This window comes from Equus przewalskii, chromosome 13, assembly GCF_037783145.1.
Source record: "Equus przewalskii isolate Varuska chromosome 13, EquPr2, whole genome shotgun sequence".
NCBI classification, from domain to species: Eukaryota; Metazoa; Chordata; class Mammalia; order Perissodactyla; family Equidae; genus Equus; species Equus przewalskii.
In genome coordinates, this window is record NC_091843.1 from 58,749,003 (window position 1) to 58,762,627 (window position 13,625).

Sequence of the window (13,625 nt, forward strand, 5' to 3'; positions counted from 1 at the left end):
ATTGTTTGGGTGGATACCCAGTAATGGGATAGCTGGGTCGTATGGTAGTTCTGTTTTTAGTTTTTTGAGGAGTCTCCATACTGTCTTCCATAGTAGCTGCACCAGTTTGCATTCTTACCAGCAATGTCTGAGGGTTCCCTTTTCTCCACACCCTCTCCAACATTTGTTATTTTTAGTCTTAGTGATTATAGCCATTTTAACAAGCATAAGGTGGTATCTTACTGTAGTTTTGATTTGCATTTCCCTGATGCTTAGTGATGTTGAACATCTTTTCATGTGTTTATTGGCCGTCTGTGTATCTTCTTTGGAAAAATGTCTGTTCATGTCCTCTGCCCATTTTTTGCTTGGGCTGTTTGTTTTTTTATTGTTCACTTGTGTGAGTTCCTTATATATTATGGAAATTAACCCCTTGTCAGGTATATGATTTGAAAATATTTTCTGCCAATTGGTGTGTTGTCTCGTTGTTTTGATTCTAGTTTCTTTTGCCTTGGAGAAGCTCTTTAGTCTGATGAACTCCCACTTGTTTATTTTTTCTTTTGTTTCCCTTGTCTGAGAAAGACATGGTATTCGAAAAGATCCTTTTAAGTTTGATGTCAAAGAGTGTACTACCTCTATTATCTTCCAGGAGTTTTATGGTTTCAGGACTTATCTTCAAATTTTTGATCCAGTTTGAGTTTATTTTTGTGTCTGGCGTGAGATAATGGTCTATCTTCATTCTTTTGCGTGTGGCTGTCTCGTTTTCCCAACACCATTTATTAAAGAGACTAGCTTTTCTCCACTGTATGTTCTTGGCACCTTTGTCAAAGATTAGCTGTTTGTAGATGTGTGGTTTTATTTCTGGGCTTTCACTTCTGTTCCATTGATCTGTGTGCCTGTTTTTGTATCAGTACCATGGCTATTTTGATCAGTATGGCTTTATAGTACATTTTGAAGTCAGGGATTGTGATGCCTCCAGCTTTGTTCTTTTTCTCTCAGGATTGCCTTAGCAATTCAGGGTCTTTGCTTGCCCCATATGAATTTTAGGATTCTTTGTTCTATTTCCGTGAAGAATGTCTTTGGGATTCTGATTGGGATTGCATTGAATCTGTAGATTGCTTTGGGTAGTATGGACATTTTAACTACGTTTATTCTTCCAATCCATGTGCGTGGACTCTCTTTCCATCTCTTTATGTCATTATCAATTTCTTTCAGTAATACCTTATAGTTTTCATTGTATAGGTCCTTCACCTCCTTGGTTAAATTTATTCCTAGGTACTTTATTCTTTTAGTTGCAATTGTAAATAGAATTGTATTATTGAGTTCTCTTTCTGTAAGTTTGTTATTGGAGTATAGAAAAGCAACTGATTTTTGTAAGTTGTGTACTCTGCAACTTTACTGCAGTTGTTAATTATTTCTATTAGTTTTCTGATGGATTCTTTGGGGTTTTCTATATATAAGATCATGTCATCTGCAAACAGTGAGAGTTTCTCTTCTTCACTCCTTATTTCGATTGCTTTTCTTCCTTTCTCTTGCCTAATTGCTCTGGCCAAAACCTCCAGTATTATGTTGAATAAGAGTGGTGATAGTGAGCACCCTTGTCTTGTTTCTGTTCTCAGAGGGATGGCATTCAGTTTCTGCCCATTGAGTATGATATTGGCTGTGGGTTTGTTATATATGGCCTTTATTATGTTGAGGTAATTTCCCTCTATCCCCATTTTGTTAAGAGTTTTTATCATAAATGGCTGTTGGATCTTGTCAAATGCTTTCTCTGCATCTATTGAGATGATCATGTGTTTTTTTATTCCTCAATTTGTTGATGTGGTGTATCATGTTGATTGATTTGTGGATGCTGAACCATCTCTGTGTCCCTGGTATGAAACCTACTTGATCGTGATGTATGATACTTTTGATGTATTGCTGAATTCAGGTTGCCAAAATTTTGTTGCAGATTTTTGCATCTATGTTCATCAGTGATATTGGCCTGTAGTTTTCCTTTTTTGTGTTGTCCTTGTCAGGCTTTGGTATCAGAGTGATGTTGGCCTTGTAGAATGTTAGGAAGCGTTCCATCTTCCCTAATTTTTTGGACTAGCTTGAGAAGGAGACGTATTAAATCCTCTCTGAAAGTTTGGTAGAATTCCCCTGGGAAGCCTTCTGGACCTGGGGTTTCCTGTGTTTCTTTTTGTAAAGATCAGCATACATATTTCCTTCCTTACCTAAAAGATAGAATACTATATATGCTTTTGCACTTTGTTTTTCTTTTGCTTAGTCATAGCTCCTAGAAATCTCTGTCAATTCATTGACAGCTTTTTCGTTCATTGGTACAGCTGTGTAGTACTCCATTGAATGTAAGTTCCATAGTTTATTCAACCAATCTCTTATGCTGGGATATTTAGGTAGTTTTTGATAAAGTTTTCTTCAGTCAATAACGTTGTGCATATGTATCTTTATATTGTTGGAGGAGTATCTTTGGGATACATTCCCAGGAGTGGGATTGCTTGTTCAAAGGGTCTGTGCATGTGTAGTTTTGTTAGATAGGGCCATTTCCTCACCAACTGCCCCCCCCAATAGTTTTTGTGCCATTTTGCATTTCCACCTACAATGTATGAGCATACCTGGAACTGTAGATTTAATATGTTCCCCCCAAGTATTCCCAAGTGTGACTTGTTAGTAATATTTGGATCCTGATGACACGTGACAGTTTGGTTTGGAGTCTTTCAGATTGAGTGATGGCCTGCTAGACTTGGGGTCAAATAGTCTGGTTTAAGTACATACCTCCCACTTATCTACCTTTGGACAATTCACTGAATAGCATTTAACCTATTTCCTTGTGTATAAAGTGAGGGTGATAAAATCTGTCTTACAGGGTTGTTGTGAGGTTGAAAGCACCTAGTCCACAGTTGGACGTGCAGTAGGCACCTGGTACATGTCTCTGTATCAGTACTGTCTTGGCCTCATGCCTCTTAGAGCTACTGAAGTTTGCACAGGAAAGGGCTCCGCGCGCACCTTGTGCTTGACCGTCTCAGCTGGTGACTAGCTTGTGCCCAGGCAGGGAGGGGAACCAGGGCTTCCAGGTCCATGGCTTTTCCTTTGCTTCACTTGCGAGTATGTTTGTTGACTTCCTCTATAATTTGAACACATAGGCCATTTGTTTGGAAGAAATTTTTAAACCTTGCTATAAAAATTGTTAAGAATATCGGTTGATGGGGCTGGCCCCGTGGCCGAGTGGTTAAGTTCGCGCGCTCCGCTGCAGGCGGCCCAGTGTTTCATTGGTTCGAATCCTGGGTGCGGACATGGCACTGCTCATCAAACCACGCTGAGGCAGCGTCCCACATGCCGCAACTAGAAGGACCCACAACGAAGACTATACAACTATGTACCGGGGAGCTTTGGGGAGAAAAAGGAAAAAAATAAAATCTTTAAAAAAAAAAAAAAAGAATATCGGTTGATCTTACCAGATACGGCTTTATTTTAACAAGCTTAAACAACATTTATTGAATTTTTTTAACATTTGTAAGATTGGGAATAAAGATTAATTATTAAAGAATTAAATCTGCAAGTATAAGAGAAATGCTGACATTTTAGTAAGTGCTATAGTTTATCTAAAGAGCAGATGAGGAAGAGATAGAATAAAAACAGCAATAACAAAAGCAAACCATCTGGAATCCTGGGTTTGTATCTGTGAATTTCTTCAAATAGGAAGCAAAATAAGCTCGACATAATAAGTAGTTTTCAAAGTTTACTGAAACGTGATATAAATATTCTCTAATGTTTTGCCTGATATTTTTTCTTTTTGAATTTTTGGGAGAAAAAAATAAAAGAGGAGAAGCAGCACCATCTAACACATCCTTTCCTACCCTATAATTTATGTTTCTATGAACTAGAAAGAGTTGTATAGAATTATTTATCAAGCAGTCAATTTATTCATCTGTAAAAGAGGTAAAAAGGTTTTTCACAGTTAGTATATATTTTGGAACATAACCCACACAGCTGACAAAAGAGTACTGGAATATTTTTGCTATTTTTGTTCTTTTATTGTAAAATGTAACATGTATGCAGGAATAGAAATTAATTTTATTCTCCAAGTGTTCTGCTGAAATGCACGGTGATTTTTAATTCAAAACATGCATTTCAGAAACAATTTTACAAAATATGTATTTGTGTGTGTAGGGGTGTTTATGAGTAGTGCAATATTTTCTAAGCCAGAGTACTCAAAAAGCACTTCTTTGAAACAGAGTTTTTTGCTCATATAAATCAGGGGAACACCAATACCCTCCCAGCTCTTGGAGATTCCCAGTGCATGTTAGTACATTAAAAGATCTGATGTTTAACCCAGTGTTTCCCAGACTTACTTGACCATGGAACTCTTATACCAATATCACAAGACACTAGTGTTATAAGAAACACTCTTGAGGGAGGACTATGTAAAGAAAAAGCTTGAAAGATAATATTTTATGCAGTGTTTTGAAATTCCTTTCCCAAGTAATAAGAAGACTGGTAAATTTTTGTTGCAGGGCTCACTCTGAATTAGCTAGGTTTGAAATCAAGATGTCTAGAAGAGAAAGCAATGGAAAATACGGGGGAAGTCATTAAAACAGACATTGTGCCCACTCTATCACATACACGCACATAGTTCAACTTTTACAACTGCAATCATTCAGTTCACCATTTATAAAGATAAAATTTCTCAAAACACTTAACATTTCATGATCTCTCTCTGGTATCTCTTTTCAGTTGAAGGATAAAATTTTTTCAGTTCCACAACTTGCCTTCTTTTGCTTTATCAATAAGTAAGTTATTTCTGTCATTTGCTATCAGTCCTATGATGATTTTGGTTTTTTCCCTGTAGTGCCTAAAGTAAGTTAACACTTGCCAAGTAAATATAAATCTTGTAGAGATTGAATGTAAAAAAAATAAATAATCCCATAATATCTTAGACTTGTAATCTTCACACGTCTTTTCAGCCACCCTTCTAGCTCTATAGATCATTGATAAGAAACCTCTCTCCTATTGGCCTTTCCAGTATTTATATGATGATTGCATCTTAGTATTGTTAGAAGTCCTAATTTCTTTTACTCTTAAATATTTGACCTTTGCAATGTGCTTTGAGTTACTTCTGGTGACCTTGGAGGTGGGACAAATGTACAATAATAGGATTGAGAGGATGTTCATCCCCATAATTCTAGGGAGACTGAGGAAGGCGGACTGTCCAGTCGTGGATGCTTCCCAAGACGGAAACGGAGGAACCAGCCAGAGTATGGGCTGTGTGTGACGAGGAGGGTCAGCCTCGGGAGAGCAGTGACGCTTGAGTGGGCCCACGGAGAGTAAGCTGCTGTGCAGCTTGCTATGGGAGCCCCTCCATGACCCTGTCAGTCATCTCAATAGTCTTAGGAGAAGCCGGGCTAAAGTAGACTTATTTCTTGTAAGCTTACAAAGAGAAACATAGCCAGCAAAGATGGGAAGATAGACTGAGAAGACCAGAGGGAGTTGGGAATTCGACGATATAATACAATCAGGTCCTGAATTCTTACAAGTGATGGAATTGGGGGTTTTAGCCAAGTTAACCCAGAGATCCACAGAGTAATGAAACTCCCACATGATACCTGAGTTACAGGGAATTTAAGCTTCATCAGTTCATGAAATAAAAAAGATTCAGATGATAGCTTTGCTTCTGGCATGAAATGACCAAAGCTGTGAAGGTGTTGGAGTAATTTTGTCAAAAGCAAGCATTGGATGCTTGGATAAAGTATTTTAGCAGTAGGTTGGAATGGACGTAAGTGGAGCAGCTGCTTGTCTTTACATGAATGAATGGAAAGGTGCTGATTGGTGTGTCTGTTTGGAAAAGGTTTGGTGGGTAGGAGAGTGGGGGGAATAAAGATATTTGAAATATTGCCTCAGTTAATTCATGCCAGCAGTTGCTGTAAGTGGCAAAAATATACAGAATTTATCCAGAATACCTGGCTTCTTTTTAGGTTATGTAACCTTCCTGTTAGTATTTGGATCATTCTGCTAACAATGGGATAAAAAACAAGCTGCTGGTCTTCAAGCCCTGTATAAATGGGGAATGAGTTCATGCTTGTCGTTTGCACGTGGCAGAAGGAATTAGGAGGCCTGTGGGGGGCTCTTTTCTTCCTTTAATGTATTTTGTACCCAAGGAAACTTGAGAAAACCCAATTCTGGTTGGATCTTAAATACCTTTTATCCTTCCATTAAGTGATGGTAGTTTAAAAAAATGTGTTAAAAATTAGATATCCTGAGACCAGGCCTCTATTTGAAAAGCAAAAGAATAGAGACGTTTATGTGAAGAATAAAGTGGAAACCAGTCCATGAAAAGTTTGAGGAGATTCACTTAATTTTATTTTTAAGATTGAATGCTTGTTTCTTCTCCACTGTTGGAAATCTGGATTATATGTAGTAACTTTTTGAAAGTTTGATTTAGGTTTGTACATGTCCACGTTGTTTGTGGGCGCTCTTGCTAAAATGTGAAAGTGTCTGTGTCACAGAGTAGACATCACCAGCCACCATTTCCTGTCGGTGATAATACCCTGTATGTCCTGCCGCCCTCAGGGCTTCGGCTGTTGAAAAGCACAGGGAGATGGGGGAGCTTATGCTAAGGAACGTGGTGTGTGGGGGGAAGCCTGTCCTGTACTCACTTTCTCTTAATGGTTCATCCTGATAGAATGCAATCATAAGCAAAATTATTTTAAAATAAATGATCTGTGCATTATATTTTGGGATAATGCACTGACCTTAAAAACTCCTACCTGTTACATAAGAAACTCTTATAGTGGTTGTCTCCGGGGAGGGGAATTGGGGACAGCGGTGGAAGATGTAGTTATCTTTGTTTATCTGCTTTGGTAACTTTTGGTGTTTGTACCAAGCATATCTATTATATATTAAAAAAGAAAAGTAAAAGAAAAGAAATTCCCCGCTAAGCATTCTCATCTCCTGACAGGAAACTTCATTTCCCACCCCGCCCCCAGGGATCTCCTATGATTTCCTCTGTACCCTCCCCCACCCCTCCCCACAGTTTGTTTTGCTTTTGAGGGAAAACACTTTCAGAATTCATTGATGTTTCTTCCTCATCTTTAATTATTTAACCCCTACCCCATTCATGAAAGTCACTGAAGATTTCTTACCATGAAATGCAGTAGCCTCTCCTCAAACCCTTTTTGACCTTTCTGGGTCACTTGAGAATTGAGCTGTTCTCCCAGCCTTTCTGACACCATTGCCTCCTGGTCCCTTTTGACCTCTTTCTCTCCATCTTTGCGAGCATCTTCGCTGTAATTCCACCTTTATCTACTCTGTGCCATCTTCCTGAGCCATGTCTTTACACTCTTGGGTGAAATCATCTGTGCCAGCTGATATGACCTCTTTCCTGGGGTCTACACCTGCTTGTTTACTGGCCCACGGGGTGTGTTAAGTTTCCAATTCCATAGGCACCTCAAAATCAAAATAGCCTGAACTTATTGTCCATTCCCTTGCCAACCAAATCCCCAGTTTTTGCCACTTGCTGTATTTTAGTACTTTGCAGCACCCAAGCCAGAAACCTGGGAATCATGCGAAGTTTCTTCCTCCACCTCGCAAAGTTTTGGAATTACAGCTTGCCTTGCTGTAACATGCATATATTGGCTCTGTTTTCATCACACCCTTTCATTTTACAAATAAACTCCTACATTGAGCAGCCTCATCCCAGATGGGCTTGGGAGAAATTTCCTGCGTGTAAATTCTTTGTCCTTGTTAAAAGTAGAAGGGAAAATCATTTCAGTTATTCCTCTGCGCTGACAATTTTACGTTTATGAATCCGTGGAAACATTCCGGGGGCATTCCTGCACTTGAGACTTGAGTTTGGTTTTTATTTGAAACTAAATTAGCAATTATGTAACTTCACAGCACCTGTGATTTATTATTTTAGTACTTATATTGTATGTTGCTTGGTTTCCTATTCAGTCACTTAAAAAAAGAAGTATCTTCTGCACAATTAGAATTACCTCTAATATTGCTTGCATTTCTAATGTATTAAATATAGATAATTAAGTAACTCTTGGATTGAAATAATAGTTAAAATATTTTGTATACCTATTGTATGACACTTTACATCTGTCATATTATTTCATTTAATTCACCCAATAACATGATGCAGAATGGAGAAACTTGGAATCAGAAACATTATTTAGCTTGCCTGGATTTCACTGCTGTGGTGGTCACTCCTCCCAGTGGCCCCTCTTGAGATGCTTCAGAAATCACTTTGAGTGTGGCCTCTGCATCCCTGAAATTGATACAGTTAAGAACTGGGTTTATGGGTATCTTCTTTTTATTGGGAATTGACTGCCACATGGTCAGTGTTTTTCCTATTTTGGTGCCCATTTATAACGGAAAACTTGGCTGTACATTCACTGCCATCACCCTGACTATCCATGGTCATGGGGTGATGTAGGAGCAGGTAATAAAGGCGATAGCACTAAGATTTACATGGAACTTATATTTTGTAATTTTAATTAATTGAAGGTAGTTTTAAGGCAACCCTCCAGAAATAGTTACCAAGAGATAATTATTCTTTGTTTGATGTGTTAACAGTACTCTTTCTGCTTACGTGAATTTTTGGTACCTAGAGGGTGACTGTCATCTGGAGAATGTTGTGGTCAGTAATTCATATTCTCCCTCTTTTTCCTTCAGTGCAATGAAACCTCATTCTTTTTTGAAGCTCGAAGTAAAACTGCCTGCAAGCATCTTTGGAAGTGCAGTGTAGAACATCATACATTTTTTAGGTATGTTAATGTGGAACCTTTGTTCATTGTCCTAATGAATGAAAATCGTATTTGTTTTTGCAACAAGACTTCTGTCTAAAGTAGACATTTTAAGTGTTTCTTTTTTATTAATTTTTTGTTAGCCACCGAATTCTCTGGATCATATTAATACAATCATATATATACATACATGCTTACATATACATAGATATTTTCTTTGCTTACACTATAAGAAAGGGTCAAGAACAGTTTTTTTAGTTTTATGTAAAAAGTGCAGTTTTGACATTGATGGAAATTAGGCATTCTGCTGTGGACATATTAAATTTGTAATGCCCATTAGCCATCTCAGTGGAGATGTGGAGTAGGCAATTGGGTTTACAAGGCTCATTGGAAAGACCAAGGTTGGCCGTGTAATCTTAGTAGGTATTTAAGGCAAAGGGGAATAGATGAGGTCAGCAATGGGAAAAGTGAAGAGAGAGAAGCAGAAAGCCAAGGACTGAGCTGTGGGACCCTCCCAGCATTTAGAGGACCAAAAGAGCCAGTCAAGGAGTATGAGAAGGGAATGTAGAGTGTGTGGGAAAATGGGAAATGAGGGAGGAAAATGTCATGGTGAATAAGGAGCTGGAAACTGTGTCGTGTGCTCCTGGGAGGTCAAGTAAGATGAGGGTGGAGAATTCACCATTGGATTGTGGGGACACTTTTTGTTTGTTTCACATCCTTATGGTGTAAAGGTAAAACTATATTTTATCAGGTAGTACATTAAGCTTTATTTTTTGTTTTTAAATTTAAAACTAGATTAACTTTTCTCCTTTTTCCTATTTGATTTGCATAGTACAGTTTCCCCAAATAGCATGATGTTGGAGAAGTATTCTTATAAAATGACCAATGTCTTTTATATAGTTTGTATTAGGGAGAGGGATGTTCTCCAAAAAGCCTGAAGTATTGTTTCTAGTTCAGTGGGGCTGGGTTGAGGAGCTCCCCATCGAGGTGTCTATTGAAGGTACCCTGAATGGGAGGTGCTACAGTATATTGTATGAAGAAGTGTGAACCACTACATCGGATGTGATTAACTGCCATGAAAACCTTGGCATGGGTAAATCAACACAGTGACAAAATTCTCAAGGTGATTAAGTAGAAAAAATAAGTTGATTCACAACGAAAGCTTCCTAGGGCAGTGATGTGTATAGTAGTGTTCAGAAAGTTTGAGTAGTTTGATATTATACATATATAAAATCCTAGAGTGTGGTTGTGTTTCAAATATTAGCTTAAAATAAATGATTCCTATTTTTTGCCAATATGTGGAATAAATAAAGCATTTTGACTGGCTGTTAGTGTTTCACTATGTTTTCTCTGCAGCTTTTGAACAAGTGTTGCATAAGTAGCTGTATTTATGAGTATTTTTCTAATTTTCTGTTAAAAATTCATTAGAATGCCAGAAAATGAATCAAATTCATTGTCAAGAAGACTCAGCAAGTTTGGATCCATGAGTTATAAGCACCGGTATAGGTAAATGGCATTTTTTTCTTGGGGGCGGGGTGTGTGTGAGAGAGAGAGAGAATAAACAAATATTCAGCTGTATACATACATACTCATTAAAATTTATGATTTAATTTTTTGTTATTTTTCCGCAGTGCTAATCAATTTCATAAGCTTAACAGTTTATTAAAACTTTCATAACAAAAATTATTTTCCAAGTTTAATTATATTTAATGTCTGCATTACTTGTGTTTAGGGCCATAGAATGTAGTAGAGCTTATTATCTTCAGAAATTCATTTTGAAACAATTATCACTTATTTCTAATTATGTTGTGATTATGAAACAAAGTAAATATTCTCAATAGTAGCTGATTGGCGTTCTTAGGATATTCAGTTGATCCCCTATTGTAACACAATGTATAGTTTATATTGTGGATCAAATCATGTTTCCTGAACCGTTAAACCTACCTATAGTAATGCTAGCAATTATGTCTCAACTTTATTGAGCATTACTAAGTACCAGGTATTGTGTTAAACGGTTTCCATTTGTTGCTTCATTTAATCATCGCAGTCTTCTGTAGTAGTACCCTCATTAATATGTGAGGAATCTAAGGCTCAGAGAGGCCAACTCTCTTCTCAAGGTAACCCAGCTAGGAAGCAGTAAAGTGGGATCCACACCCTGGCAGTCTAACTCCAGAACCCATGCTTTTAACCATTAGGCAAACTGTTAGCCTGTTGCAGAAAAAGCCTGATTGTCCTGCAGCCAGGCAGATGCTTGTGTCTTTTTCTAATACCAGTGTTAAAAGTAGGAGTCTTATATGTTTTGAAAAAGATTTTGTTTGGTTTCAATTTGTTCTGTTCATGGAGAGAACCTCATATGTGCCAGGCATGGTATTGTGTTCCCAGAGATATAAAGAATCAGATCTAACCACCTCTGCCTTGAGAGAGCTACAGTATTATTCAGGCAGTGAGGCAGGTCCTAGGCCCTTGTAAAACCAAAGCAGGTGCGGAAATGCTGTTCAGGAGGGTGGGACACTGTTCTATTCTTTCCCTTGGCGCCATCACTGAATGAAATGCATACCTTTAAAAATAAAGCTGAGTCAAATGTTTGCAGGGCGATTGTATGCCAGATTGTAATTGCTCTCTTTTATAACTCATCTTTTTTTGTCTTGAATTTTGAAACCAGAGATAATCAGTAAGAGTGATTAATATTAAATGTTCAGTGCATTCATCTTTACATATTACTCACTTGGATGTTTGCTTATTTGATGACTTAAAACAAAACTGAAGTATTATTGTATTATAGATGTTCTTGGAATTTGTATGAAGGTATTCATTGATAACCAAAAATTTAACCTTCAAGTTTTCAAGGTTCTACCCTAGACAGTGATATCGTTATCAGGAATTTAAGGAAAGAGTATTTGCTTTTATATGAGACGAACAGCTAATAGTCAGTATATTGGTGCTTCTAGTTGAGGCATCAAACGTTTCCAGGGTTCTAGAGAGAATGTGTAAATCTATCTCCTTGTCACTGAAATGAACTAGTGAAAAGGCATCTGTCTTAACGTTCATATTATTAAAATTGTAATTATGCTGTTTAACATATGCTGTAGTTGGCTTCCACAAATTTATCCATACCTAATTTCTTAAATTTATTGAAATGCAAATGTTGTGGCTACTGGGAATTATTATTAGAAAGTTATTAAATTTTGCATATTAAATATCATTTCTTCCAAGAAAGTAATTAAAGGTAACCTTTACACAATTGGAGACTCTGGTAAATCTGTTCTGATTTCGTGGCTGGTGTTAACTGCCTAGTAAGTCTTAATGAAGCCCAAATTTCCATGTCTGTATGTGGGAAGCACTAATGTTACACCACCCTTGGAAGAAAGATGTTCCATCCCACTGCCCAGAGCCAGGCTTAGGCAGGTTTGGGTCTCTGACCGCTGGGTGGTGGGTGGTCACTAGCACATAGACTGCTAATTGTGAAAAGAGGGAAAATAACCAGCTTTTAACAAATATCATATGCCTGCCCCTTTCTTGATACATTCTGGAGAGATCATGGAATGAAAGCAGAGCTCCGGAAATGCACACAGCCCCCTCCTGCACCGTGCAGGCATCAGAGCATGGGGGATAAACAGGTAGCTGCAGTGTGTGAATGTGGGTATTTGTGTGTATAATTGTGTATGTGTTTATAATGGGGTATGTGTGTGTGTAGGTGTATGTGATGGAGGAAGATAGTGTTTTAGTCGTTACTCTCTTTCCTGCATTTTTGAGCTTGCAAAATACCATGGAGATTCTGGCATCTTTTAGAAACACTAGTCATTACTTGATAATGGAAAAAATTAGACATTTTTAGTGAGATGTGACAGCCAATCCTTTCAAAAATTCAAAATTAGATTTGTGGGGAAAGCCTGAGATGAAATCGGATAATCTAATTCATTTGTTGTTGTTGTCTTATTATCAGAGACCATTAAGCTGAAATAGAAATTGATTAAATCTTTGATTGATTAAGTATTTTTTTATACATTGATATCTTTCTCTGAGCCCCTTAAAAGTTAACCTTGCTTTTACCTGTTGTTAAGTTCAGAGGGGACTCCTGGTTTTGATGAATGAGTGAGCTGTGTAAAATTTATACTCCAGAAATGAGAATTAGGCCTGAGAAATGCCCCCTGGGAACCCAGATGCCCTTCTTGTACAACTTTCATCACGCGAGCTTTCCACCTTTCCTAAAGCGTGGAAGAGAGGCCAGGTTCTCATGAGAACCCCCTTTGCGTCAGGTGCTTTCACATGTGTTGCTGTATTTAATCTGCTCAATCACCTGCCAAAGAAGGTATCATGTCTTCATTTATCATTTATACGGAGGAGAAATTTGAGCCCCAAAAAGTAAGGTAACTGAATAAAGACCCTTAACCTTAGGGTGACTGAATTAAAGACTCCCAAGTAAAGTAGCAAAGCTGGGATTTGAACCCAGTTGTTCCCATCTTGTTCTCTTCCATCTCCCCCACTGATGGCCCATTGTGCCCTCACTTTGAGGCTGAAGGGCTCCTGGCAGTGCCACTCTGCATAGAACGGGAGTGTGTGCACCAGAGTGTGAGGAGGCAGGGCAGTGGGTAATCCTGGGAATGAGGCTCTGTCCTGTCACTACGAAGAGCCACCAGACAGCGTAGGAACTCTTACACTTCACTCTCTGAGTCTCTATAGTAGTCAGATAGTTTCTGCTGCAAGAAAATAGTAAGAACTAGTAGAAATATATTATAAATGAGGAAAATGAGGCTCCAGGAGACTTTAAAAATAATCTGCCGAAGACCTCACAGTTGTGGCAGAACTATGTTTTAAACTGAGTTTGCAACTTCAAACCCAATGGCTTAGTGTTCTGTCCCTTCTCCCGCACCACGAGGCTGTGCCATACTGACCAGCTGGAGG

The 13,625-nt window shown here is 38.1% G+C and overlaps 1 protein-coding gene across 5 annotated transcripts in view; it reads left to right on the forward strand.

Annotated features, from left to right (window-relative positions):
- EPB41L4A (erythrocyte membrane protein band 4.1 like 4A) overlaps positions 1-13,625 on the forward strand; it is a 249,202-nt gene that overhangs the window by 166,768 nt on the left and 68,809 nt on the right. For all 5 annotated transcript variants that reach the window (XM_070571296.1, XM_070571297.1, XM_070571298.1 and 2 more), the window contains exons 10-11: positions 8,653-8,744; positions 10,152-10,229. In XM_070571296.1, the coding sequence (XP_070427397.1) occupies positions 8,653-8,744; positions 10,152-10,229 (170 nt within the window). The remainder of the gene's footprint in view (positions 1-8,652; positions 8,745-10,151; positions 10,230-13,625) is intronic.